Source organism: Melozone crissalis, unplaced genomic scaffold, assembly GCF_028551555.1.
Source record: "Melozone crissalis strain CALT ecotype California unplaced genomic scaffold, PUWL_Pcris_2 ptg000106l_1, whole genome shotgun sequence".
In the NCBI taxonomy this organism is placed as follows: Eukaryota; Metazoa; Chordata; class Aves; order Passeriformes; family Passerellidae; genus Melozone; species Melozone crissalis.
In genome coordinates, this window is record NW_026535883.1 from 5,393,170 (window position 1) to 5,418,530 (window position 25,361).

The 25,361-nt window shown below is 44.6% G+C and overlaps 1 protein-coding gene across 2 annotated transcripts in view; it reads right to left on the reverse strand.

Moving 5' to 3' along the window:
- Positions 1–25,339, reverse strand: part of LIN28B (lin-28 homolog B) — a 98,678-nt gene extending 73,339 nt beyond the window's left edge. Inside the window, exons 1-3 of one of the 2 annotated variants that reach the window (XM_054291802.1) lie at positions 25,317–25,339; positions 15,177–15,225; positions 7,599–7,783 (exon numbers count right to left, since the gene is read on the reverse strand). In XM_054291802.1, the coding sequence (XP_054147777.1) occupies positions 7,599–7,783; positions 15,177–15,210 (219 nt within the window). In that variant the 5' untranslated portion in view covers positions 15,211–15,225; positions 25,317–25,339. Of the gene's footprint in view, positions 1–7,598; positions 7,787–15,176; positions 17,543–25,316 lie in introns of those variants that run through there. The other variant, XM_054291798.1, reaches the window with a different exon arrangement.
- Positions 25,340–25,361: the final 22 nt, after the last annotated feature.

Below are 25,361 nucleotides of genomic sequence, written 5' to 3' on the forward strand. Positions count from 1 at the left end.
GTCTTTACTCAGATTTCACGTGTTTTACAATTTTAACCAGTGAAAATATTGACTTATGATGCTAAAAAATTAATCCAAGCTTTTCAACCTTCCTTCTTCCAAAAAATGCAATTCTAGCACCAGATCAGAATTTTGGAATAGAAACTTTTTCTTTGCTCCAGCACTGATAATAGAATAAGAATATTCTACAAACTCAGACAAATAATCTCAAATGCTTTGATGTATTTAATTTTCAAAGTTGAAATTCCATAAATATGCAATAATTAAAGAGCTATACTTTCCAGATTATCAACTAATTTCACTAAGACCTCACCTATCTGCTAAAAAGACCTGTCCAAATTATTATGAATATGCCCTGTAAACATGCTTATTTCAGTTTTGTAGAAGAAAAAGACCACATATTTACATGCAGCAAAGTTTCCCTGATTTTTGTCTGCCTTATAAACAGTGCTTTTTAAAATCCGCAATCAATATATTTCAGTGCCACCACTGAACTACAATCTCTAAACAAGAAAAAGAGAAACTGGAAAACTGAAGTGTGACAAAAAGATTGCTGAAATCAAGTGACTGATTTCACTTACAAAGAGAGCTCAGATGCTTGTACTCTCATGCCAATACCCTCAAATGCCCTTTTCCTTGAAAATTCATTATCACTTTCGTTGTCTCTCCATCCCAGCTGAAAGTGGCAACACAAGAACTCTGCTGTTTTGCACCAGGAGGCTGCAGCTACATTCATCACATTCCTGTGACAGCACCTTCCAGCTCTTTGCTCCAGTTCCTCCACCTCACCCTGGCTGCTCCTTGCTTGCACCCTTGGCCACCCTCCCACGGTGCCAGCTCTGCCCACCCCTATTTGTGGGGATCATGGGGATTCTCTGCTATGAATAATGATACAAAAATCAGATACAAACCTGAACACTTCCCCAGCTGAGTCTGCAATGCAGCCCCACGAGCATTCCTAGTCCAACATGAAGAGTGATGCAAAAGCTCTTGAATCTTACTGAGGCACTGCTGCCAAATGGAAAAGTCATCTCTGTAGGATTCCCACTGAGAAGGGTGGCTGCAGGAGTTTAAACCTCCACCTATTCACCCACACTGCTACTGCAAAGCCTTGTTCAGCTGCTTGCAGAGCAGCTGCTGAACCTGCTGCATGATACAGCTTTGCATGTTCAGAAAAAATCAAATTCAGTGCCAGTTTTCCATAACACAGCAGGCTGTGATACTTGCAGCAGGGTCCACAGATGCTCCACCAGCAGCCAAGCCATCTCTGGAGTGAGATGTAGAATTCCCTTCAGCCACCTCTCAAGTAGTTAAACCCTCTGCTCCATTTTAAGTCAGAACCAGCCAGACTAACCTGAGGAAAAGCATGGACACCAGTTTCTTCAACTGAATAGGCTTAAGCAATTAGATGCACTTCCCCACCTTCCATGCAGAGGTGTTCAGTGATACTCTGCTGATGTAAAAGCAGTTTAAGGATTCACTGCTTTCAGTGGTGATATCCATCAGGCAAAAGCCAGTCCAAATCAGTCCTGAAGAACTGTCCTTTAAAAAGAGCCAAGCATCACACAATACCTCTCTAACATTCCTGGTTACTTTCAGCTGGTTTTTAAAAAGGCAAAAAAAGCACAGGAAATTAAAAATTTAAACAGTACGTCCTTATTTATTTGTGTTGGTTTTAAAAAGCATCATAAATGGTCTTTAGTTTTTAGTTCCTATCATTCTTAAACGATACTTTCACAGTCACTTTTATACACCTTTGTAGAAACTGGTGGGCCTAATTTTGCTTCTGTTGATAATTATTGGGGGAATATGGCAGGCCTTTACTGCAATGGGTTACTTAAGGAAGATGAATCAAACAATATTTACATGGGAGTATACTTTGTGAAACAAAGCTCTGGAACGTTCTAAATGTACCTACTGCCTTGGTAATGTAGTTGCAAACCAAAACAAGCAACAATAACAACATTTTTCCCAATTTGACAATTCATTTCCTTTTAGCTTTGGTTCATACATCTGCTTTGATATCTTATGTTTGTGCCCCAGACAAAATATCCTCTTCCTTCCAGTATCCCAACCCCTGTGCACAACTTCCTCAGTCTTGGAGAAAAGGAGGATAGCCTGCTCTGGAATGGGTGCATTTACTGCTCTGCCAAAGAGGGAAATACCTCTTAAAACACAGTTGTCCCACTGAAACCCTCTGCCTTTGGGCCACTTGTGATTTCTACTTGTCAACATGCAAAGGTTTAAAACTCTTCAGCCAAGTCTGATCTGATTCAACACCACTTGGGTTTAATGGTGCTGCCATTCACTTAAACACTATATAGGTTTACTAATAACAATTTACTACAGTGTTGGGGATAGATGTAAATAGATGAAATGTGGAAGATTAAGATGGCAGCTCCATAACTCAACTAACTAAATTACAAGTTTCTTCAGACAACCATCTTAAACCATCAAGCTGTCAGTGAAGTATATGTGTCCATACACTATGCTAACTCATACAATAATTAGTAGCCAAAACAAATTTTTCAGAATGAAAAAAAAAAAATCCCAAACTGCTGTAGCACTCCACAGCACAATCAGTGGTCCCCATAATTTCTGTGCATGCTGCAGCCCAGCTGGTGAGTGCCAAGGCCTGGCTGGCTCTCCAGCAGCTCCATCCCATTTGGACACTGCCCTCAGTGCTGAGGCTGCTGAGCAGACTTTGACACCCGTGGCTGATCCCTGCCGGATCCTCCCCACACTGCAGACACACTTCCTTCCTCAGCCTCCCTCCCCAAATCCTGCTGGCCACTTTTGTTTTGATTAGGACTGGGCTTGCCTGGCCCCCAGCAGAAGTCGAAGACGACAATTCTGTAGCAGCACATTCTGTCTGGGGATTTCTATACCCCAAACAGGCACATCTATGTCATATTAAACATAGGAGCAATGAAATGCTGATCCCACTTGCTTGCCCAGCACTTCCAGTTATCCTGAGCAATTAAGTAGTTTTTAAAAGCTCCCAATGAAACAAATGAGAAAGGTATGCTAGATAAAAGAATGAATGCATCCTTGAAAAAGCACAAGATCACAAGTGCTCACAATGTAAGAAAGTCAGCACTGAGTGTATAATGTCATGCCCTACTCTGTCATAGAAAAAGTAGTTCAGCTGTGCCTAAAAACTAGGATTTCAAGGAACAGGCATCTGATTCATCCTCAAAAAGAACAGTTGGTCACATTAAGGGAAAAGACTGTTCAGATGCTGCTTGTATGTCTTATTTTCCATTTATTCTTCTGTTTATAGTCAAAATAGTCACAATAATTTTTCCTCCTTCTTTAGTTATAGGTACTTGAAACAGTAAGAGCAACCTTTATAATACACAAATGATAGTACAGTATAAAAGGACTCAATGCAAGAAAAAGGTGTTTTCCATTTTAATCAAATTTTGCAGTAATAATAAGAAAGTTCAGATGAAAGTGAAAATTTTCAAGCCAACTATGTTCCTTTTAATGAGAAGACAAAATACACCAGCTCCTACATGCTGCTCCTCCCTTCCTTCCTCTCCCCATCTCATAAAAGAGGATCCCAAAGAATGATTGTGCTTAAGGTCCCAGCTCAGAAATATTGTATCAATCCCTTCTTGTGGTAAGAATTTTGGACTAGAGAGCCAGGTCCCAACAAACTCCGTCTAAACTGAACAATCCATTCCATCCTGAAAAAGCACATTATTGAGAAACAGACATAAATTCTTAACCCTCAATACTCACAACCATACATTTAATTGCATCTGTTTACATTCAGCACCCCTCAGCTCATGATCATCTTTAACATCTGTGCTTCACACTAACAAAGGAAAAAAGACTTGTTTCTAACTTAGTCTGTACAAAGTGTGTGTGAAAAAGAATAAACAGCATTTTTGCCTTACTGCCAGCATCCAAAAGAAGTAGTATATATTTAAGTTGTCTAATTTTGAATGTGCAAAAAAAATGTAACAAACATCATCCTTTTCTGATTCTATGAGAACTTCAGCTCTTCTGAGTTCTTTGCACTGAAGACCTTTATTCATGTGCACCACAAAAGGTTTCCCTCGCTTCACCTCTCCAGTCTGCTTTACCCTTTGACAAATAGATCTTCTTCTAAAATTTAGTAAGAGCCACTCACACATAACTAGGTCCAGAATTCACATCACAAAAGAGAAACAAGCTGTATTATTCATTCCAGTAAGGTGCACAGTCCTTGGATTTAAAAAGGTTACAAAGGACTATCATTGCTACTCTTCCATTTTTTTTGAGAAGAAACAGAGTTGACTTGGCACATTGCTGCACTGAGCATGGCTTCTGTTCAAAAAAATCAAATTGTTTTTAGGACTCATAATTTTTATATGACCCTGAATGACTCAAGCACAAGACTTAAAGATTTAAGCTGCATCAGAATAGAGCTAAAAAGAAAAAGACTGGACGTGTGTAAGTGTACCAAATCACACTGTAGACACACAGGTGCACATATATAATGGCTGACGTGTTTCTACCTTAAATAATGCATCCAGCTCGAGGTACTTCATTACCAGAAGGGTAGCAACAGTCTGAAGGTAGTTCAGAGGAGATCAATCGAAATGATTAACACCAAAGGAAGGACTTGAAAGGCAGGGTTAAAAACTCAATACTGCAGCTGTTTTGTGAATAGGACTTTCGTTGGGTGAAGGGGAAGAGAAGTCCAAACAAAAGCATGGTCCTCTAAAAATATATCAATATATACAATTAGCAAGCACTGACTTTAGAAAAATGTGACTATAATCCACACTTAGCTAAGGGGGAACTCCAAGAAGAAAGGAAAATTATTTATTGCAAGCTCAAAAGTCTAGGTATAATGAGCTTAAACTATTACAGGAATTTTGACTTGACATACTGTAAGTTTTTGCTCATAGCAAGATCTCAGAAACTGGGCATAACCTCACCAAAAAAGGGTAAGATAAGAAAGTAAAAACACTGTTGTTGGGTTCAAGCTAGCTTTGACAGGACTTAGACTAAGTGAACTAGAAGCTTCTCTCCCTTGCTCACACTGCTTAATTCTATAAAATTATACTATTAGCTACAAACACCGCAGAAAGAGCAAATGAATGCATGCAACACCACCTGCACACACTTAAATGATGAAGTATCTTCAAAGCATTTTGAACAGTAGGGTTTTGTTTCAACAGATTAATAAACTAACATCTTTGCCTTGAAAAGGACCCTTCACGTGACAAATTTTTTTCAAATTAAAGAAACTAATAGGAATAGGGTCCAACCACTGCTCAGGCAACAGACTGTTGTACAAGCAGGAGCATTAAATAACATTACAGAATTAAAGACATTTTTATGCTCTGGCTGCTACTGCTAGAACTGGTCAGCTAGTTAGCTAACAAAGCATTCTATATAACAATAACAATTATCTAAAATGTACTCTGAAATACAACAGATAGTAGTTCTCCCTGTTACACTACACAGAAAACTGATGGAAAGAAGATTCATGTCACCACGAAGTTTACATAGACACACCTTAGATTTCATCAGAATGAAAATGATGAGTAACATACTTTGCTGCAAGAGCAATTCATTGCAAAATACTAATAATAACTTCACTCAGTAAGACATATCTCTAAGTAAACTCAAAATGACAGAGGCACACAGTTAACATGCAATGAAACATGGTATTTTTCACTGCATTTTACACTCTGATTGTCTTAGAAACCCAAGGGTATGGATAAATTGTAGATTATTAAACTGTAATAAACAAACTTGTCTAACATTTCCTTCTCTTCCCTTCCTTTAGGGAACACAACTCAACAGAGACCTTCAAATTTACAACTACTTTATTATTTTCTATGACTACTTTCCATTATGAAACTGAAAACCTTGTCTAGTATTACTTAAATGTATCAGGTTATCATGCAGTTCAATACTTCTCTATTTCCATAGCTCTAAGAATATCTTTGTTTCCAAATGTGTTTTTTATTAACAGCACTGCTATGTTTTAAATATTTGTCTTCTACAATTCAAGAAGCAAAAAAATTACATACATTAACACAAAATTACATTAAGAAAGAGGGAGTTTTATCTTTAAAGTAAATTCATGGAACTGTAAAAAGCAACTTCGTGACTTAAGATACAAAGAAGGGAAGAAAAGGGGAAAAGGAGGAAGACTGCTCCTTCTTTGATAAGTGTTTCATTCATTCAGTTCTAAAGAGAAAAAGCAGCAGCAAAGAGGGGGCAGTTTATATGGCAGTACAAAGCAGGAAGTGTAGGAATTTAGTGAGTTCACTACTGGATTCTGTGTTTTGTACATAATTCCAAATGCAAGCAGCTGTATCGGAGGTGCCAGGGCACGTGTGTGTAAGGCACCAGGACAGAAATCCACCCCACCCTGCCACAGCAGCACATTCTGCAGAAGTTTCAGCCACCTTTTCACTGACCTAATCAAAGGTGTATGATTTAAAAAAGCCTGATAAAGTTACTGCAGAATAAAGCCGGGCCACCAAACGCACAATTAGAAGGGAGTCACTCTATGACCACGGAACAGCCCCTTCACCGTCATTGCAGACGTCACAGCAAACGGACAGCCACGTAAAAAGTGGAAAAAGATGCCTTTTGCCTCCCTAACATGGCCCTAGCCAAGCCCAAAATGGTCTCTCTACCTGAGAGCTCTCTTCTCTTCCCTGATCACAGAGGAGATGGGTGAAATTCAAAATAGCACTGTTGCAACTGGAGACTTACAGAAGGATCAGGGAAGATCTTTACAAACCACAGTACAGGTCTCAGAAAAAGCTCCCTTATTATTTCATACCTATTTTGCTAACTCGTTTATCATGAAGGCATTCATACCAGTTTCCACGTTCAAAACACTAAACCAACCATGCTGCTTAAAATTAAAACCATGGACCCTACACCCCTTGTCTCCCCAACAGCCTTACAGAGATGCTGCTTTTGGTCTGAATATTTTATAATTACTCTTTTTTTTATTCCCTAGAAAGGAATAATTAAAAAACCAACCAACCAAACCACATACACGCTTCAGACTATCACCACAGGGATGCACTCAGGTCTGAATTACTGCAAAATAACACTATAATTATGTCTTAATTTCACTAACTAATCTCAGATGAGCTTTTAAAAAGTAATTCGAGGTTTACAAGTAAACCGTTTAAAACTGTACTCAAATGTTATCTGAATGAAACCCGACATTTATTTATCCTTTTCCCAGCTTAATTTTAAACAGTTTCCAAGGAAAGGCATATCTGCTCCTGATCAGTCTGGTGACAAATGATAAACCTTGTTAAAAAGTGTGACATTTGAAAATAAATAAAAACCACAGGAGACTTTTTCCAACCAAGGACGAAGATACGAAGAAACATTATACCCTCGCACAAATCACCAGCCACAGAGACCAAGCACAATCTAACGACCTTATTTATACTCAAACTGTACACTGCCAACAAAACCACTACCTAAGGCAACTCTTTAACTACAGATGTACTTAAACACCTAGAAAAAATAGGTTACTTCTCTTCACATAAAACCGGAGCCCCACTGAGCTCAACCAAATGTGGCAGGCTGAGATGGAAGACAAAAACGGGTCTTACTTGGTGTACAAAGACATCAACTGGAGACTCCAAGGGGCTTCCCTCTCGGTTGCTCATGGAGATGAACCCGAATCCCATTCTCACATTGAACCATTTGCAATGGCCGGTCCCGTGCAAAACCTGGGATTCCTCTTCTTCCTCCTGCTCCGGCAACTTCCCGGGCTCGTCTCCACCTTTACTCGCCCCTGCTGAGGTAGAGGGAAAGGCGGGGGGTGTGAGGGGGAAGGGGGGAGAAAAACAGGGAAGAGAGGGACAAGATGCAAAGCTAAGAGTTAAATTCTGGTAACATCCTTTTGCCGCTGTATGAAGGGGTTACTACAAACGGAAAAACGAGGTAAAAAAAAAATAAAAAATAAAAATAAAAAATAAAAAATAAAAAATAAAAAATGGGGGCGAACAAAACAAAATCAAAAAGCAAACGGTGAAAAGTGCGTATTTTTCCTAAATCTAAAAATAAACAACCTTCTCCCCAAAATACGTAAAAAAATTAAATCACCGGAGGTTACAGAGAGGAAACACTGCGCACGGAGGCTCTCCCTCTCTCCGAGCCCAGGGCAGCCCACGTTTCTGTACATACGTGTATTTTTCCATTTAACTCCATCTTTCAGCCACATTACAGCACGGAACGCGATACTTTACTTGAATATTGCTGGTTTAAGACCGATCCCATTTCTCAACAGAAATTCTCAGCCCAATTAGTCTCTCCTCGCAAGGCGCAGGACCGGGGGGGCGAGGGGGGAGGCCGGCCGAGGAGGGGTGGAGGAGAGAGAATGAGCAAAATTGGGTAGATTGCACAACTGCTTATTGCACATGCAGCGCCGAAACCACTATTTTCCACCGTGTATCCATCCCTCCTTGGAATAAACTTTCGATTAAAGTTGGGACAGGTGTACGGCCGTTTTCTCATCCCACCACTGCAACTGTGCTTAATCAAACAGGAACAATTCAAACAATAGCCCCCTGAAAGCTTTTCAAGTTGTGAATCGGTGTGGGCGGTACGGAACAGTTTCTGAGCTGGGTAACAATGGGTCTGGAGAAAGCCCCCTTGCGCGAGCTGCTAAAAAAGGGTAATGCATAGTTGGGTTAAAAAAGGGTGGGGGGAGGGGGGGAGAGGGGGAGAGAGCGAGCGAGAGAGCGAAAATCATAGTAAAACAATAGAAAAAGAAAATTAACCTTCGGCCATGTTGCCCCACGGGCCCTCTGCTCCAAACTCGTGAGATGAAAACTTTCCCTGTGGATCGAAGTGGTCTTCTGCATTAATCTAACATCCTGATTTTGAACGATCGCAAATTTAGCTCGCATGGTCTAATGTGCTTTCCCTCTTTTGATTTTTCCCCGTCTCTCTCGCTCCGTTTCTGGCCCCCTGCGCACACGTGACTCGGTCAATTACATGCTTTCTTGCTACTAATTTCGCATCGGATGCTTAAGGGGTTGGCGGCAGGCAGGAGCAGCCAATCGCCATTTCAAGTAGCCTGACACACCAAAATAATTTATGAATGAACAAGAAATTTCAACGCGGCACTTTTTTTTTTTTTTTTTTCTCCCCTTCCTTTTCGGACAGCTAATCTGCACGCTTCTTTACGGGAAATCGAGATGACGTATTATTCTGGGGTTTCTGCCCTCCCGTGCGTGCAGAAATCCGTAGGAAGGTCCGTGTGTTTCTAGATACAGCCCAGTGAACAACAGCTGCACGCAGGGGCGGCCGTGCGGGGGAGATGTGGGGTGTCCGTGCCCACCGCGGGCGGGATCCGCGCACCGAGGCGGGATGCTCCCGGACGGGGACGCGTGTGTGTGCGGACAGGGATCGGGGTCACACGGGTGTGCGGACAGGGATCGGGGACACACGGGTGTGCAGACACAGACGGGGCACACACGTGTGTGCAGACACGGACCGGGGACACACGAAACAGGAACACACGTGTGTTCAGACATAGAGAGGAGTCACACGTGTGTGCGGACATAGAGCGGGGTCACAAGTGTGTGCAGACACAGACGGGGGACACACGTGTGTGCAGACATAGAGTGGGGACACACGTGTGTGCAGACACGGACCGGGCACACACGTGTGTGCTGACATAGAACAGGGTCACACGCGTGTGCAGACACGGACCGGGATCACACGAGTGTGCAGACACAGATGGGGAACACATGTGTGTGCAGACACGGAACAGGGACACACGTGTGCAGACAGGGACCGGGCACACACGTGTGTGCACACACGGACTGGGGACACGCGTGTGTGCAGATATGGAACGGGCACACACGCGTGTGCAGACACGGACTGGGGACACACGTGTGTGCACACACAGAACAGGGTCACACGTGTGTGCGCACACACAGAACAGGGTCACACGCGTGTGCACATACAGAACAGGATCACACGCGTGTGCAGACACGGACCGGGGACACACGTGTGTGCACACACAGAACAGGGTCACACGCGTGTGCACACACAGAACAGGGTCACACGCGTGTGCACACACGCACGGCGAGCGTCCGCAGGCATCTGTGGCACCCCGTGCGCACAGCGCGGGCAGATGCGCAACTGGATCGTGACTAATTTCGCATTCAAATGAGAAGCGCGCCGGAAACGCGGTATCACCTTAATATGCCCCAGAATGTGCGGAGATCTAGCGTTTCACAACATTTCTGGAGGGGGGATGGGGCGAGGAATTGTACTTCACAGGTTTCTCCGCCATCTCTTTCCGGGGGAGGGGATGTGATTAATGACTTCCTAAATAAGAGCCCAGTTTTCAAGCCGAGAATTGGAGTGAACCTCAATCAGCGGTTGGGAGAGGACTGACAGAGAGAGGGATTTACTGGAGAAGAGGGCGGAAAAAAAAAAAAGCCTCGGGGGAAGCGGACAAAGAGGGGAGAAATAGCGGTGACCGGGCACTGCTGGTTTAAGTCTTCACTGCCAGCGGGAGGGGGGATTCGATTCGGAGAAGAAATGTGTGATGTGTAACGGGCTTGGTAACAGCCCCTTTGCAAGGGAACTCCCCTTCCGCGCTCACAGGTACACGGCTATGGCCCTGCCCTTCCTGCTACTCTACGCGCGGCCAAACGCTTGTAAAATAATATTTCAGAAACGTGAAAAACAAACAGGGGAGAATTAGTTTTATTTTTCCACCTACCCATCTCATTTAAAGTTACAGATTAAAGTATTCTGTCCTCATCACCACCTACTCTCATTAACCTGTCTTTCCATGCAGTGTTTATACATATAGATACATGCATATATATGTATACATAGATATGTGCTTTAAACGTTGCCCACACCTTGTAAAAACCAGGACTCCGACTTTCTTTTTAACCTCCCCCCTCCTCCCCCAGCATCCTCTCTTATCCCAAGGACACACAAACAAAAGCCAAGGCAACAAACCGATCCGTGCAGAACCTCAATGCAAGGGGCTTATGCATTTGCAAAGCACTTGCTGTTGTTTGGGAAGTGGCGTCGATCAGTCTGCCCAATTAAGGGGAACGCCTTTGCCCCCATGGGCCTGTTTACTCCTTTTGTTGCCTTTCAGGAAAGCGTCAATTCCCCTGCCAGCGCCTCATTCCTGTGTGAAACACCAAGGTGGAGGCTCCGTGTGATCGTTGGCAAGAAAGAGGCGAGGGTGGGCAAGAGTGTACAAATACAAGCACCCTGACAAGTGGAGCAGAAGCTTTAAATCCTGAAATTCCTTTGCAGTCTTCAACCGTAAATTTCCTATAGGTTATTTCAACAGTCAGGGCGACTTCCTACACTGACCTGCCTTACGCATTCGTGCTACATACCACTGCTTTTGGCTCATAACCTCCCTTTCCCCCTTACAACAGCGATTATTTTGCAATATTAAATCGCCAGTAATTTTATATGCTTGGATCTTATGACCCGGACGATATCTAATATATAATACATGTACGCGAATTTAATAAACGCGAAACTTCAGTTATGAACAAGAAATTAAGGTTATTGGAAGAAAACAATCATTACACCACTTACTTGAACTGCCCAAGACTACATATCTACTATGTAGCAGAATGGCACATTAATAAAATGCAAGATCCCTCTGCCCCTCAAAAAGAAAGAAAATACCGGTTTAATAAAGTTTTTAAAGTCTTTATTTTAAAAGATCGATTTAATTTACCGGTATTCGGAATTAAAAAAAAATCCTTAGAGGCTAGAATATTGGTTAAAAAGACACAAACGAGTTGATTGAGTTCATTAAATGGACAAAATGTCTTGTTAGCAAATTTCAGTGAAAAGAAAATTCACTATATGTTCTTCGATGAATAAATGAACGACTACTAAACCACGTAAATAAATAAATGTAAATATATTGGTTGCAAAGTTTTTCTTAGGTTGCAAAATAAGCGCAGATTTTGTAAAATGGAGTGGGGGTGGGATTTGCAATGTGTCTTTACGGAGATTTTCAGGCCTCCAGTATTAGTGGAATTAAGGTTGGGGTCACTGGACTGGTCACTGGTGTCAGATGTTATCGACTCATTCATTTCCTGCAAGGGACATCAGCCTTTCAAGTTTTGTGGAAGGTAGAGAGCTGTTGCCAGCTGGGAACTCTCCGGGTAAAAGAAAAAAGAAATTAAAAAGAAATAAAAGGAACCCCAACCAACACCCTTCCAAAATTCATTCTGAAAGGAGGAGGGAAGAGGTAAGAAAACCCTACAGAACAAGCCAGTTCGTGGAAAAAATTAGTTTCATAGTAATAGTTTACTTTTTCTTTTTTAAATCAACTTCTATCCTTACATTTCGCTAAACAGATGCTAATTTTGGAAAAGACAATTATAGGAAGCTGGAATCATTGTCTTTCCACATGCACAGCAAGAGCTCGCCTGAAACTATGTAACCAAAACCAGTGGTGTTGGATTTCCTATTTGTCACCTTCCTAAAGCTTTTTAAGTCCTAACTTTGCTTTCTTCTAGTCCCCTAAACAAAACCAAAACAAGGCAAAAATCGCACAACCCCCCTCCCCGAAAATACTACAATACTACTCGCCTTCTCAAAAAAGACCCCATCTCAAAAAAAAAAAAAAAAAAAAAAAAAAAGAAAAAAAGAAAAAAGAAAAAAGAAAAAGAAAACAGGGGAAAAAGCAAACCACAAAAATCCAAAACAAACGGCGGAGCCGCGCGCAATTGTGCATTTGAAACAAAACGCGTGTTTTTCACTTGAAAGCAGAGCTCGGGCTGCTGCTGCCATTCCCATTTCAAAGCACGGGCAGCGCCACTCGCCGACGGGCGGGCAGAGGGGCAGGAGGGACAGGAGTGGCAGGAGGGAGAGGAGGGGCAGGAGGGGCGGGCAGGAGGGACAGGAGGGCAGGAGGGAGAGGAGGGAGAGGAGGGGCAGGAGGGGCAGGGGGGGCGGGCGCGGCGCCGCTGTCCCCTCTCTCAGCTCGGCGCCGCCCCGCCGGTGGCGCACCGAATGAGATGGCCGTCGTGTTTTTCCTGCACGGTCTCCACCGACAGCGGCTCTTCCTAGATGTGCGGACGGAGGGGGGCCTTTCCCGCCGCTCCTGCGGCCGGGAGGCTGTGCCGGTGCGGAGCTGTTCCCGCCAAAACCCTCTCACCTACATTTTGGGCGCCAAAGCCGCTTTCCCTTTCCGCCCGGCCGAGGGCGGGGGTGGCCGCCGGGCCCCGCTCCCGGTGTGGCCGTGCCGCTCCCGGGGAGCCGGGGCCGCTTCCACCGCTGCGCCTCCGCCGGCAGGGCGGGAGTCGGGAGCCCGCCGTCAGGGCCCGGGAGGCGGCGGGTCTGTCCCCCCAACCCTGCCCAAAGCCGGGCTTTGCCCCCGGGCTTTTGTTTAACACTGCCCCGAAAATGCGGCTCCTTCTGGGCGGGGACGTGGTGGCGGTGCCTTCCCGCGCCTTAGCGAGAGCAGGGTCGGACGCGCTCGGGACACCGCCAGTTCCCCTGGTCGGGCTGATTCCCTCTCTTTAAAACGCCAGCATTAAGAGTGGAAAATGTGCAATTTGTAATTATTTTTATAAAAAAAAACCCGAAACGCCGCCGGCCCAACTGCGCGGTGCCACGGCTCGGATCGAGCAGGGACGGGATTTGCCCGACGTACGGCTGCGGGTATGAAGTTAGAGGCTTTATGCTGGCGCCTTCGCACCGCTCCCGTACCGAACCGCGGCTCTTTTCGGGAAATGCAGTTTCCAAACTGCATTTCAGGGCTCAGAAAGCGCCTCTGTCCCCTCACTCCCGGCCGCCGCAGCAGCTCGGGTTCTTAGCTTCCCCGACGCTCCTCAGCAGTCACACCCACGGATGCCCGGAGCCCCCCCTGCTCCCTCATGGGGACGGGGCAGCCCCCGCCGGGGTTCGCAAGCGCCGCTGCTAGAGCTGGGGTCGGAGCGCGGTTTCGGGCACGGGCTTTGCGAACACGGTCTGTCGGAACGAGAAGCGGCGGCCGTGGGTGCGGGCCCGCCCTGCCGTCCGTGCACCTCTGCCGGGCGCGCCGGCGCTTTGCGGGGAACTCCTGAAAGTGCTGTCAATTACTGTGATCCCGCTGCCAATTACTGCGATCCCGCGCGAGAGGACGCGGGAGGCGCTCCCTCGGGTGCAGGATGTGGTCTCACGTACATTAACCGTCTCCCAGCTGCGGATTTGCAACTGATAGCGGCCGCTTCCCCGGGGGATTTAAGGAGGCTCTGGAAGTCGTCGCGGGAGACCGTCTGACAGGGCTAACGCCCCGCAGGGAGCACCGGCCACCGCGGAGGGACCGGCCACACGGCCCGGTGTCACCGCTTCGCCGCCCGCTCGGCAGCCGCTGGACGATGAGCGGACGGGTCCGCGCCTCGGGCGCTTTCGCTGCAGCCCGTCCCCTCCGGCGGGACAGCGCGGCCTCAGCGCGCCTCATCCTCCCCGACGGGCAAGTGCCCCGCGCTCTGGCCTGCGGTGACACGGACAGCTCCTCCCGCCCTGGCACACAGCCAAGCCCCGGCGCCTGCCATCGCCGCCCCAGGCCTCCCACCGCTGCGGGAGCGCGGTGCGGGTCGCGGTGTCCCTGGGACGCGCGCCCTTCCCTCGGGGGCGCAGCGCCGCTCCGCGGGGAGCTCCGCGCCCCGGCCCGCGCATGCGCCGCCCCTGAGGGCACGGAGGGCGCCCGGGCAGGGGGACGGACGGACGGGCAGGGGGATGGACGGGCAGAGGGATGGATAGACGGGCAGGGGGACGGACAGACGGCACTGCTGAGGCGCCGCAGTCGCAGGAGGTGCGTGGCGCCAGTGTGGCAGCGGCGCGGCAATAACGTGTTTGAATTTGAGCCGTGACTGAGGTGTGCGCGCCCACCGGCGCGCCTGCCGCGGGGATGGTCCCGCAGCGCTCACACGAACCCGTGGGCTCCCACCATTTGCGACAGGTATGCGACATGCGATTATTGTAAATAAACTTTCCTTATGTAATTGTTTATTTTTCTTACAGAAGCCGAACACTCAAGACTGCATCCAACAAGAACTCTGAAGCTGTGGACAAAATCAGCGGTTCTTCCCCATCCCACCCAGTGATTAGTTCATGAGGGTCAGCTGAAGCACCTCAGTTTTACAGATACACAGTCAGCCACGTAAGACGCTGGAGAGAAGACTGACCTGAGCCTGAGGAGACCTTCTTGAATGACCTCATCGTCTTCTGAGGAACCTAAAATCAGAGAGCCGGAGTCAGTACCGCGTTCACTGTCCCAGAGTACCGTATTTAATTACCTCAGCTCCCGTTTAACGGCTCATTAGGAGGCCATAAAATGCCAGGGCACTGACTCTATGAAGTGACCTGTAAACCTACTGTGTGAGACTTACCTAGCTCATCAGAACCACAGTGAGATAACCAAGAGAAAAAAATTAAGTGCTGCTTTTCCCCTCGCCCCCCAGCACCAGTAAAAGCATTACCCCTTTCATTAGTCTCTTATGAAAGCTACACAATTGATGACAAGAGGGAAAACACACAGATTTGCAGAATATTGGAAGGTGTTATTTTCCTTTATCAATATTTAATTGCAGTAGGTAACCTAAGAACTAGTGAGTTGTCTTTACTATGCTTAAATTGTACATAATAAACAATCAAGTCATACCTTGTATATGATTTAAGAAAAGCCAATAAAAATAATTCTCCAGAATTCTTTCATGATCAAAATAGTAACTCAATGCCAACTTATGAGTATCAACATAAAAATGCTTTTAGTTATGACTTATAAAACTGCAGAGCACAGTATGTAATAATATTAAATTCTAGGTCTCAATCTAAACAAAATCAAGCAGTCGTACAAATATACATGTCTGACTTGACTGAAACTTCATAAAAGGTGTATTTTTGCTCTAGTTGAAAAAGGCCTGGCTTATTTTGTATCATGTCAACGAAAACATCACACAGAAGAAACCCATTGCAGATGGCATGAAGCATTAAGGAAAATACCTTGGTTTTGGAGTATTCTTCTTACTTAGGTTGTCCAGTTTGCTTAACAAATGAAGGATGAATAGACAGGAGCATTCACAAACTCACCTGCCACAAGCCTGTCTTCCTGTCACCCTACTACCTTTCTGAATAATCCATGTTAACCAAAACCCATGCAAAAAGAAACAAGGAATTGCAGTATCAACCTGCTTAGATATAAGCCTGGTTCTCTTCTGTTTTAGAGAAATCTGAGTTCTGTCTTTTTTTCCAATCTAAGAGGACATCTGGACAGCTATCCTGCTCTCTTACTAAAAAAACAAAAAATAGAATTGGATATCCTACTAGGAGTGAGAAAGGTCACAAGAATGAACAAAGACAAATTAGAACCAATTTTCTCTAACTTCTTTTCCCTTACAGTTAAATATCCTGAATACTTTCATACACCAGAAATGGGAAAAGGGGGTGGTACAATTTTTCTTTTCAGTGCAACAACACTGGCAACCTGATTCAGTTCCTCTTCTTTTGTAGTAACTAAGTTTTCCAATGGAATTGTGTGGACTTTTGTCTAGTACTAAACCTAACTCTGCTTTTACACCTTCAAGCACTGAAGCCCAATCTCTTGTATCTGCTTCTTTGTTCTGCCAACCTGTGGCCATGTGGCTTTTGTGTGTTTCAGATTTACCTGCATTATTTATGCAACATAATGAAATATGCAAGCATAGAGTAAAGGATCCGTTCTTGGCTTTGGAACATAGCCTGCTTCAGTTTATGAAGGGATTAAAAATAAGTATTTGGGGGAGTGGTGTTGGGATTCAAAGGAAGAAAGTACAGTTCTTAAAAAATGTAGCAGAAAACAGGAGAAGTTCAAGCTATTCTTGTTTCCAGTATTGTCATTTTGTAACACATTTTTAAGCATCACATATTCTAGAGAGTCACAGATTATTAAGCAGAAACATGGATACCTAATTTTTTTATAATTATTACAAAAAGCTTCCTGATGCAACTCTTAAAGCTTGGCATATAGATGTGTTAGTGTAGAAGAGCCTGGGCATTTCAATTCTATTAACTCATTTAAATAGACAGTTTAAATGAGGAATTATTCTGGCATGTATTTTACTGTATCCTACTGAAAGACATACAAAATCAGTTCCTGATTTAAATGGAAGCAGGTTTGGTCTCTGAAATGGCTCATGGTGAACTGTCCTGTGCCTGCTTATCCTGTACAAACCAAATAATTATTTTGGCATTTTACTTCTGAAACTATCTTGGCATTTACATGAACTTTGTAACTGCAAGTAAGTAAATAAATGCTGCTGAGGAATTGTGTACTAGACAGCAAGATGTTTTCAGGGAAAAAGTCACTAGCTTTGAAAGCAATCCTCATTTTTACCAGGCATTCACAGCATGTGGAAGGATACTGTAACAGTAAGCATGAAAAATAATGCGAGAGAACACAATATGGAATTATTGCTGGATAGAAAATACAATGAGAAGTGTAAAGGCACACTGACAGACACTCAACAAAGGTAATCCACTTTCCCTTACAAGTAGGATATCCTGTAATTGAACTAACTTTACAGCTTATGTAATCTATTTTTGAAAACTTATTGATCAGTAAAAAATTAATAAGTTTGTATCTAAAATGAATTCTCTGAGATATAGATTGTTTTGAATTTATTACCTTAAGCAGGAATTTACCAAAGAATTTAGAAACATTGTTTGTTTGGAAGAAAGTAAAGCAGAAATAAATAGTTACTCCATTTAAGATATACACTTTCCTCCAAAAGTAAGTTGAAAAGAAAAATTAATATGTTAAACTCGTTTCTTTCACCGAGGTAGCCAGGGGACTGTTTTCTTCCAGAGTAAAGCCAGCAGTATTTTTTAAAAGAATGCTGGGTACTGTAAGTATGATTAGAGAGTAAAAGAACTAGAAAACAAAACCCACCAATCCTTTATTTTATAACAAACAAGGAAAATAATGATGCAAAGGAATAGGGGAAAACATTCCAGTGTTGAAAGGATCTTCCTTCAGTTAACTCAGCAGGAGTGAAGACTTAAATGGATGAATGTTGCAAAGCTTATACAAAATTTTAAAACTCTGTGGACAGAACCTAAGCATAGTAAGAGCATAAAACATGAGCTTTTAAAATGTATCCATATACACATACACACCAGTCAGATATATTAACAAACTTTGCTGTCATTTGAACCAGTCAGTAAAAATTAATCTTATTTACTGTTCCTGACTGCTGATAGAAGCATTATGCACACAGTATTTTGATTTCAAATCTCACAAATGAGTGTTGTCTGGCACTCTGAATTTACATGTTTTACACAGATTCCTCAATGTGCAATTCTAAATATTGGATTTCCTCCTGAGATGTTTTTATTGTTGAAACTCTTTTTTCCTCCTTTTCATTTTGTTCAGTTCAATATAGTTACTTTGAAATGCATATATAAGAAAAATTAAGGTTTCCAGAAAAGGTACACTCAAGTGTTAATGTCCTTATGTAATGAGAGGGTGGATAAAGCTGAAAGCTCTCACAATTTTATTCTTTGTTTAGCCATAATTTTCTTTGCTTTTCTTCCATATTTCTGTTTATACACCATTACAGTACTTTTCTAGCATGTGAAGGTGAAAGCAAGCATGCATGAGATATTTAAAAATATTTTCACAATGCTAATTTAAGGAAATTAATTGAACAACTAACAAATGAAAACTTTGCTTTCTTTGCTAATTTCACTCACTTTTGTCACTGATCTGAAGGAAGGTAACTACATCTTCAGGTAAATAACACAGCTAGGCAATAGCCAGGTATGTTGTTTTTTTTTTCTGATATGAAAGAGGCTAAGCATATCTTAGTTTTTAGGAAATGAACAAACAAACATCCAGTTATACACCTTTTAATTATGTGTAAGAATGTCATTTGACTACAGTGAGAACTGGAACAAAGAAAGGCAAAATGTGCTTCCACCATTGTTAGGAATCTGATTCTTTTGGGCAATAAAAAGGGTAAAGAACTCCACACAGTATCAGAACAGGAGCCAATGAAAGCCTAACTACTCTAGGATCAGAGTTTCTCCTCAAAATTAAATGCTACTACTATACTGACAATTGTTTAAGCAATAAAAACTATTAACTATTTATTTAGTTTGAAATGTTAATATTACATAACAAAGGAATATGCTGAACAAGGTTATTTTTGTTTAAAGGATTGAAATTAATTAGATACAATTTTCATATTTAGTGTATTTGATTTATTAAAATCTGCAATTTCTTATGGTCTGCATTTGAATATTCATATATTAAACAATGATCATAATTATATAATTAAAAAGCAATGTAAACCAGGTATGTTTCAAACAATGTTCTGTGATTCAAAGAGGAAATTTTTAAACACACAATGTAAAAATGGATCACTACTGTTCTACTTCCTACATATTTAAAGTATTTTGTTCCCAGTTTACTGTTAGCAGGGGCATTTGAAATTGCTACACATCGATTTGCTATACAGCAAATGAAACAATGAGAAAACCACCTTGTGATCTTATTACGTTTTCAGATGGATTTTTTCTTTGTACTTCTTAAATTACTTCATATCAGTACTTTGTAAGGAAAAGAACTTTAAAAGCCCTAATTCTGAAATTATAAGTAGATAACATTTTTCAGAGCTTGATCATTTATTTTGTTATTTATTTCTGTGAGAAACTACATATAAAGAGTAAGATTCTATTTCCCCACTTGATACCTATTTGCAAACAAAACAATGCCAAATGAAGTACTGAAAAAGAACCCTGCTAAAGGTCAAAATAAGAACGAATCTTATGACAAGCTGAATTCAGTATTTGTGTAACTTACAACTTCACCTAGGTTATAAAAATACTGCAGCCAAGTAGGGTTTTAATATCATCCTGTCAAAAGTGATGGCACTACAATTTTTATTTTAAAAATGGAATAATTTTCATTTACTTTTATAACAATTTTATTATGGTTTGTTCAGATCTCTTTTCTGAAATGTTTTCCATTAACACTTGTTTTGAGGGAATTTACACACCTTCACATATCTCTTCCTTTGCACAGGACTTTTGTCTTATTTGCATGTGCTATTTATCTACAAACCACAGAATCTTATTTCTTAATTTTTGTTGGGTTTTTAAATCACTTAATTATTACTTGAGAGCACTACTAATGATGGATTTTATAATAATTTGTATTTTGCAATATGCTTATCAAGTATTGCCCATTAAAATAATAAAATCAAACATTGTAGAAGGTAAAGAGCAGATGAGTGTCTGTATTTCAAACACCAATATTCACTTTCCTAGAAGAGTGGATAGTTCAGGGCACATCTTTCCCATTTCAGCTGGAGTGGACATCAGTCCTGTATGTCAATGGCTTCTAACTGAGTCATTGTTTAAAACAACCAAACAAATAATGCAATAGTCACTTTTTATAAGCTTTCGTGGAGATAGGTTATTAATTCAAATAGGGGAAAAAAAGTAAACAAGAACATCAGTGATATATAACTAAAATTCACAATATCTAAAAGAAAAGATGAAAACTTTAAAAACAATGTACACATCAGTAGCTGAAGTAGGTACAGGATGTAAAGTATCTGAAAAAAAGCAAAAAACCTAATATGTGATACAAAATTATTAGTGAGTGAGTGTACACATTTTAACAGTTGAATTTCTAGTAGTTATCCTTAGGTGTTTCATTACTGCATATGGTCACCCTATAGGATATTTGTTAAATACCTTCAGAATATTTATGAAAGCTTGGTTTAATTTAAATGTGATATTACTGATATAAACACTGAACCAATACCTTCAAATTGTTAGAACACTGAATCTTAGTGCATATAATAAAATAATTATCACATACACATACTTGTTAAACAGTCAGGTATTAAGTCTCTCTAATTACTGCATTTGGACATACAGCATGCTGCAGACTGAAAGTAGGATTATGGGGAAGTGGTTTGCTAGAAATAATAAGTATGTGCATGAGTACCAAAATGAATGGACCTGCAATCTAACTTTATTGAAACAATAGCATAAGCAGGATTTTTTGCTAAAATAGCTGAAAAATCAGAAAATGGCTACACAACCCTCTCATCTCTGAAGCAGTAAGTAATATTAAGTACAGATGGTGGATTATTACATGTTAACTTAAGAAATGCATTTAAATGTTTTAAGACAGACATTTTGCACCAGTAACAGCACAAATATTTCCCTAACAGAACTACATTCAATAAAATAGGGAATTGTGTAAAACTACTTCTATTTCTTTGTTAGAACTGACTAGTTAGGTATTACAGTCCTTACCCTTCTGTATAAATAAGCTTTTGTTCAACTATGAAAAAACTAGAAACTGATTGCTTGAAAATGAGCTGCATGACCTTTGTCCTGGTTTGTCACCTCTGACCTTTAATTTGAAGGTCAATTCATTCTGCATATCAATTAATTCTATTTTTAGAAGCAGAATGTATATTTTTAAAATATGAAACACACCATGTTGGCTTTGTATTTTTTTTTGTCAGCCTCTACACATTACACCAGAGGAGCATATTTGCCTTTTATTGTGCAACTGTATTTGAAACATCCAGTGTGCAATTACAGAAAATGAATGCTTGTCTCTGAGATGAAAAAAGTCTTTTCTTTTTCATGTGGTAGAGATGTTGCAGCACATTAAAGTGAATTTGGAAAAAAAGATCTGCTAGACAGCACACCTTTCTAAATTTGTCTTTTTTAAATAGAGGAAAAAAGGAGAAAATCCTATGCATGTGTTTGCACTGCTGCTAATGGATACCAGGTTTTTCCTGAACCTTCCCTGTGCCACGAGTGGTTATTTCGTGTCCACTGATGACATCCTGTTTCAGAACATCCTTTCATAAACTGAGCCTGTGGTTAAAAACAGCGAATACCAAGTTCTTGTCTAGTTGCTGGTTTCATCCGCACACTTCCATTTCACATAGATAACGTTAAGTTACAAGTTGGCTACAAAAAAATCTGCGTTGCTGGGAGCGCTCGCGTTCCGAAGGAGAAAGCGCTGTGGCATTTGCCATTGATTTTGCTGTCAGCATCCGACACCGGCGCGATGCGGTGTATGACACACAGGCCGTGGGTGAGCGCTGCCGTGACCCGAGCGCTGCAGCGCCCGAGAGCGGCGGGGGCAGCCAGGGCCGGCACACGGCAGGAACATGGCCGCGGCCGGCTTCAGCACCGCGGACAGCGCCGAGACACCGGGGAGGGAGGGAGGGGCCGCGCCCGGCACCGCGCTGCCAACCCCGGCCTTTCCCCGCGGGGCACCGCGCTGCCAACCCCGGCCTTTCCCCTCAGGGCACCGCGCTGCCAACCCCGGCCCCTCCCTGAGGGGCACCGCGCTGCCAACCCCGGCCGCTCCGGGCCGTTCCCTGAGGGGCACCGCGCTGCCAACCCCGGCCGCTCCGGGCCGTTCCCTGAGGGGCACCGCGCTGCCAACTCGGCCGTTCCCTGAGGGGCACCGCGCTGCCAACCCGGCCGCTCCCCGCGGGGCACCGCGCTGCCAACCCGGCCGCTCCCCGCGGGGCACCGCGCTGCCAACCCTGGCGCTGCCGCCCTCGGGGGATGCGCTCCTGCCCGCCCAGCCAAGGCAAAAGGCTCCTCTGAAAGCCGCTCCCGGCCCAGCGCCCCGCTCGCAGCGGCGCCTCTCCGGCCCAGGATCGCGCTGCGCGCCGCGGGCTTCAGCTGCCGCCCAAACAAAACGCTGCCACGGGGTTGCAAAGCGCTAAAAAGAGGAGGAACAAATGGCTTAACAGCTTGGGGTTTAAAATTCACTTCTGTGCTCGGCGATGCAATGTGAAACACTGCGTGTGACCTACCACTGCATCCTGCAAATGGCCTAGACTGCAGCTGCTCAGGCCTAGGAGGGAGAGCATGTGGGGTTTCCTTCTTCCTTCCGTCTTCCCTCTCATGAAATTCTCAATACATGCCAGCTAATACATTTTCAGATTAATTAAAATTTTTTCAATAAAGTTTTGATAAAAATGAGACAACAGCACATGTCCTTTACAGAATGTATTTTAAAATGATCAGAGTAGAAGGCAGTTACTTTTGTGATACACACAGAGGCAGAGTTTTTAGTACAGCTGCATTTTTGTAACTACTGCAAGGGACAAACATCAGATATAATCACTACCTTTGCCATTACATACATGATTCATTTGACTACAGCAAAGGAAACTTGACTTCCTGGTGTATTAATAATTTAGGTAATAATTTAATTCAACATTGATTCTTACTACTCTTGTACCAAATGGGAAAAAAAAATCATCATCCTTTGAAGAATTACGGCTTAGCTGCATATATTACAAATATTTTTTCAAACAAGTTTGTCGGTATTACCTCCTCTGAAGCTTTAAGGGTTTGTTTGGGTTTTTTTTCAGCAGTATGTTTTAAAAAATAAATGTGAAGCATACAGATATCAATCGAAGAGTAAACACGCACTATTGCACTTCAGTACAATGTTATATCCAGATATCACTGACAGTATACACAACTACATTTAAATTAACTATGACCAAATTTAGCTGTAACTATTTTCTTAGTGTCTGATGACTTGTCTATCGCAGGACACTTCTCCATACTTGCAATTTCTATGCAAGATGGGAAATTCCAAAACAGGTGGGGAAAAACCCACAGCCCTGTGAATGGCCTATTTAAAAAGAACAGCAAGACCAGTTACATAAGGAAAAGGAGTCAAGCCTGTAAACAAATCAGTGTAGCATGCACTATGGTTTTGTCCCATCACTGTAAGATAATCATATATCATTTACTCACCATCACTAATAAGCTAACCGGCTGGTAAGAGAGAAACAAGTAAATGAATCAAATCTCTTTAGGTAATATGTTTATCAGATTAAAATGCGTAATTCCCTCATGTTAAAGCTAAAAAGATACTTAAAATTAATTAGACTTTAAAAATTTATTTAGATACGCCAATTGCATATTTTATTATAGCTTGGACAAAATGCGTGCATTGCTGCTGTTTACTTATTTTCAGATTACCGTTCCCATTCGATAGCTGGTTATCTGACCCGCTGCAGGGTGTACTACAAAGACACAACAGCCGAGCGGAGCTGCCGGCGCTCAGACACGCTCGCTGCCCGCGGAGATGCCGCGGCCGTACCCTCCCCGCGGAACCGCGGCCGCGCAACCGGACCGGGAGGAGCAAGGCGTGAGGGAGGCATTTCGGCACTTTATTTGTTCTCCCCCGCACCGCGTCCCGCACCGCGCCCGGCCGGCACCTCAGAGCCAGCCGCGGGGCTCGTGTCACGGCGCCCCGGAGAGCCCGCCCGCCCCTCGCCGGCGGGGACGCGGCCCCGGCCCCGGCGCTGTCCCCGCAGCCCCGGCGCTGTCCCCGCTGTTCCCTCAGCCCGGCCGGGGGCGGGCAGCGCCCGGCCGCGACCCCGCGCCGCGGCGGGAGCTATCCAAGATGGCGGCCCGGCCGCCACTCGCGTTAAACCCCCCGCACCGCGCACACGGCGCCGCGCGTGACTCCGGCCCCCGCCGCCCCGCCGGTGTTTACCGCAGGGCGGTCGAGCCCCGCACCCTTCGGGGCGCGCCGCCTCCGCCCCATCCTCGGCTCCCCAGCCGCCTCGGAGCGGACGCGTCGCCCGGCGGGTGCCGTCCCGCCGTCAGGGCGCTCTCCTCCCCCGGCCTTCCCTTCCGCCGGGCCGCGGGCGCCCCACGCCGGTCCCTACCCGCCCCTCCCGGCCGCGGCGGCTCGCCGGGCGGTCACCGCCATCCGGCGGCGGCTGTCGGCGGGGCGCGGGCCGCCCCCTGGCGTCGGGCTGCCGCACCGTCCCCGCGGCCGCTCCCCCGGCCCCGGCCGCCACCGGCTCTCGGCGGGGCGCTGCGCCCCGCTCGGCGCGGGGGGCGGCTTCGTCCCTTCACCCTTTCCTCTACCGCGGCTGCCGTCGTCGTTGGCATTTGACGGGCGGCGCGGCCCGGCGCCCCCTTTCCGCGTGCCGGCGGCTCGGGCGCGGGCAGCCGTGGGCCGGAGCGGGCGGGCTCGGGGCAGCGGCGGCCGGCGGAGGAGGGGGCGCGGCGGCGGCGGCGAAGGCAGAAAGGTGCGAACCCGGAAGTACACCCGCCCCGCCGCCGCCCGCAGGGAGCACCCGCGCCCGCACACACAACAATGCGGCGCCGCTCCGCCTCCGCCCAGCGCAACTTTTCCGCCGGCACTGGAGAAACCCGCCGGCCGTCCCCTCCCCGCGGCCGCCCACCAGCGCCCCGGCAGGTGCGGCGCCGGCGGGAGGGCGAGACCCGCGAAGGGAGAGAGGTGAAGGGAGCTCGCTTACCTCCCGCACGCCATGGTGGCCGGGCTGAGCGGGGCTGTGCCGGCG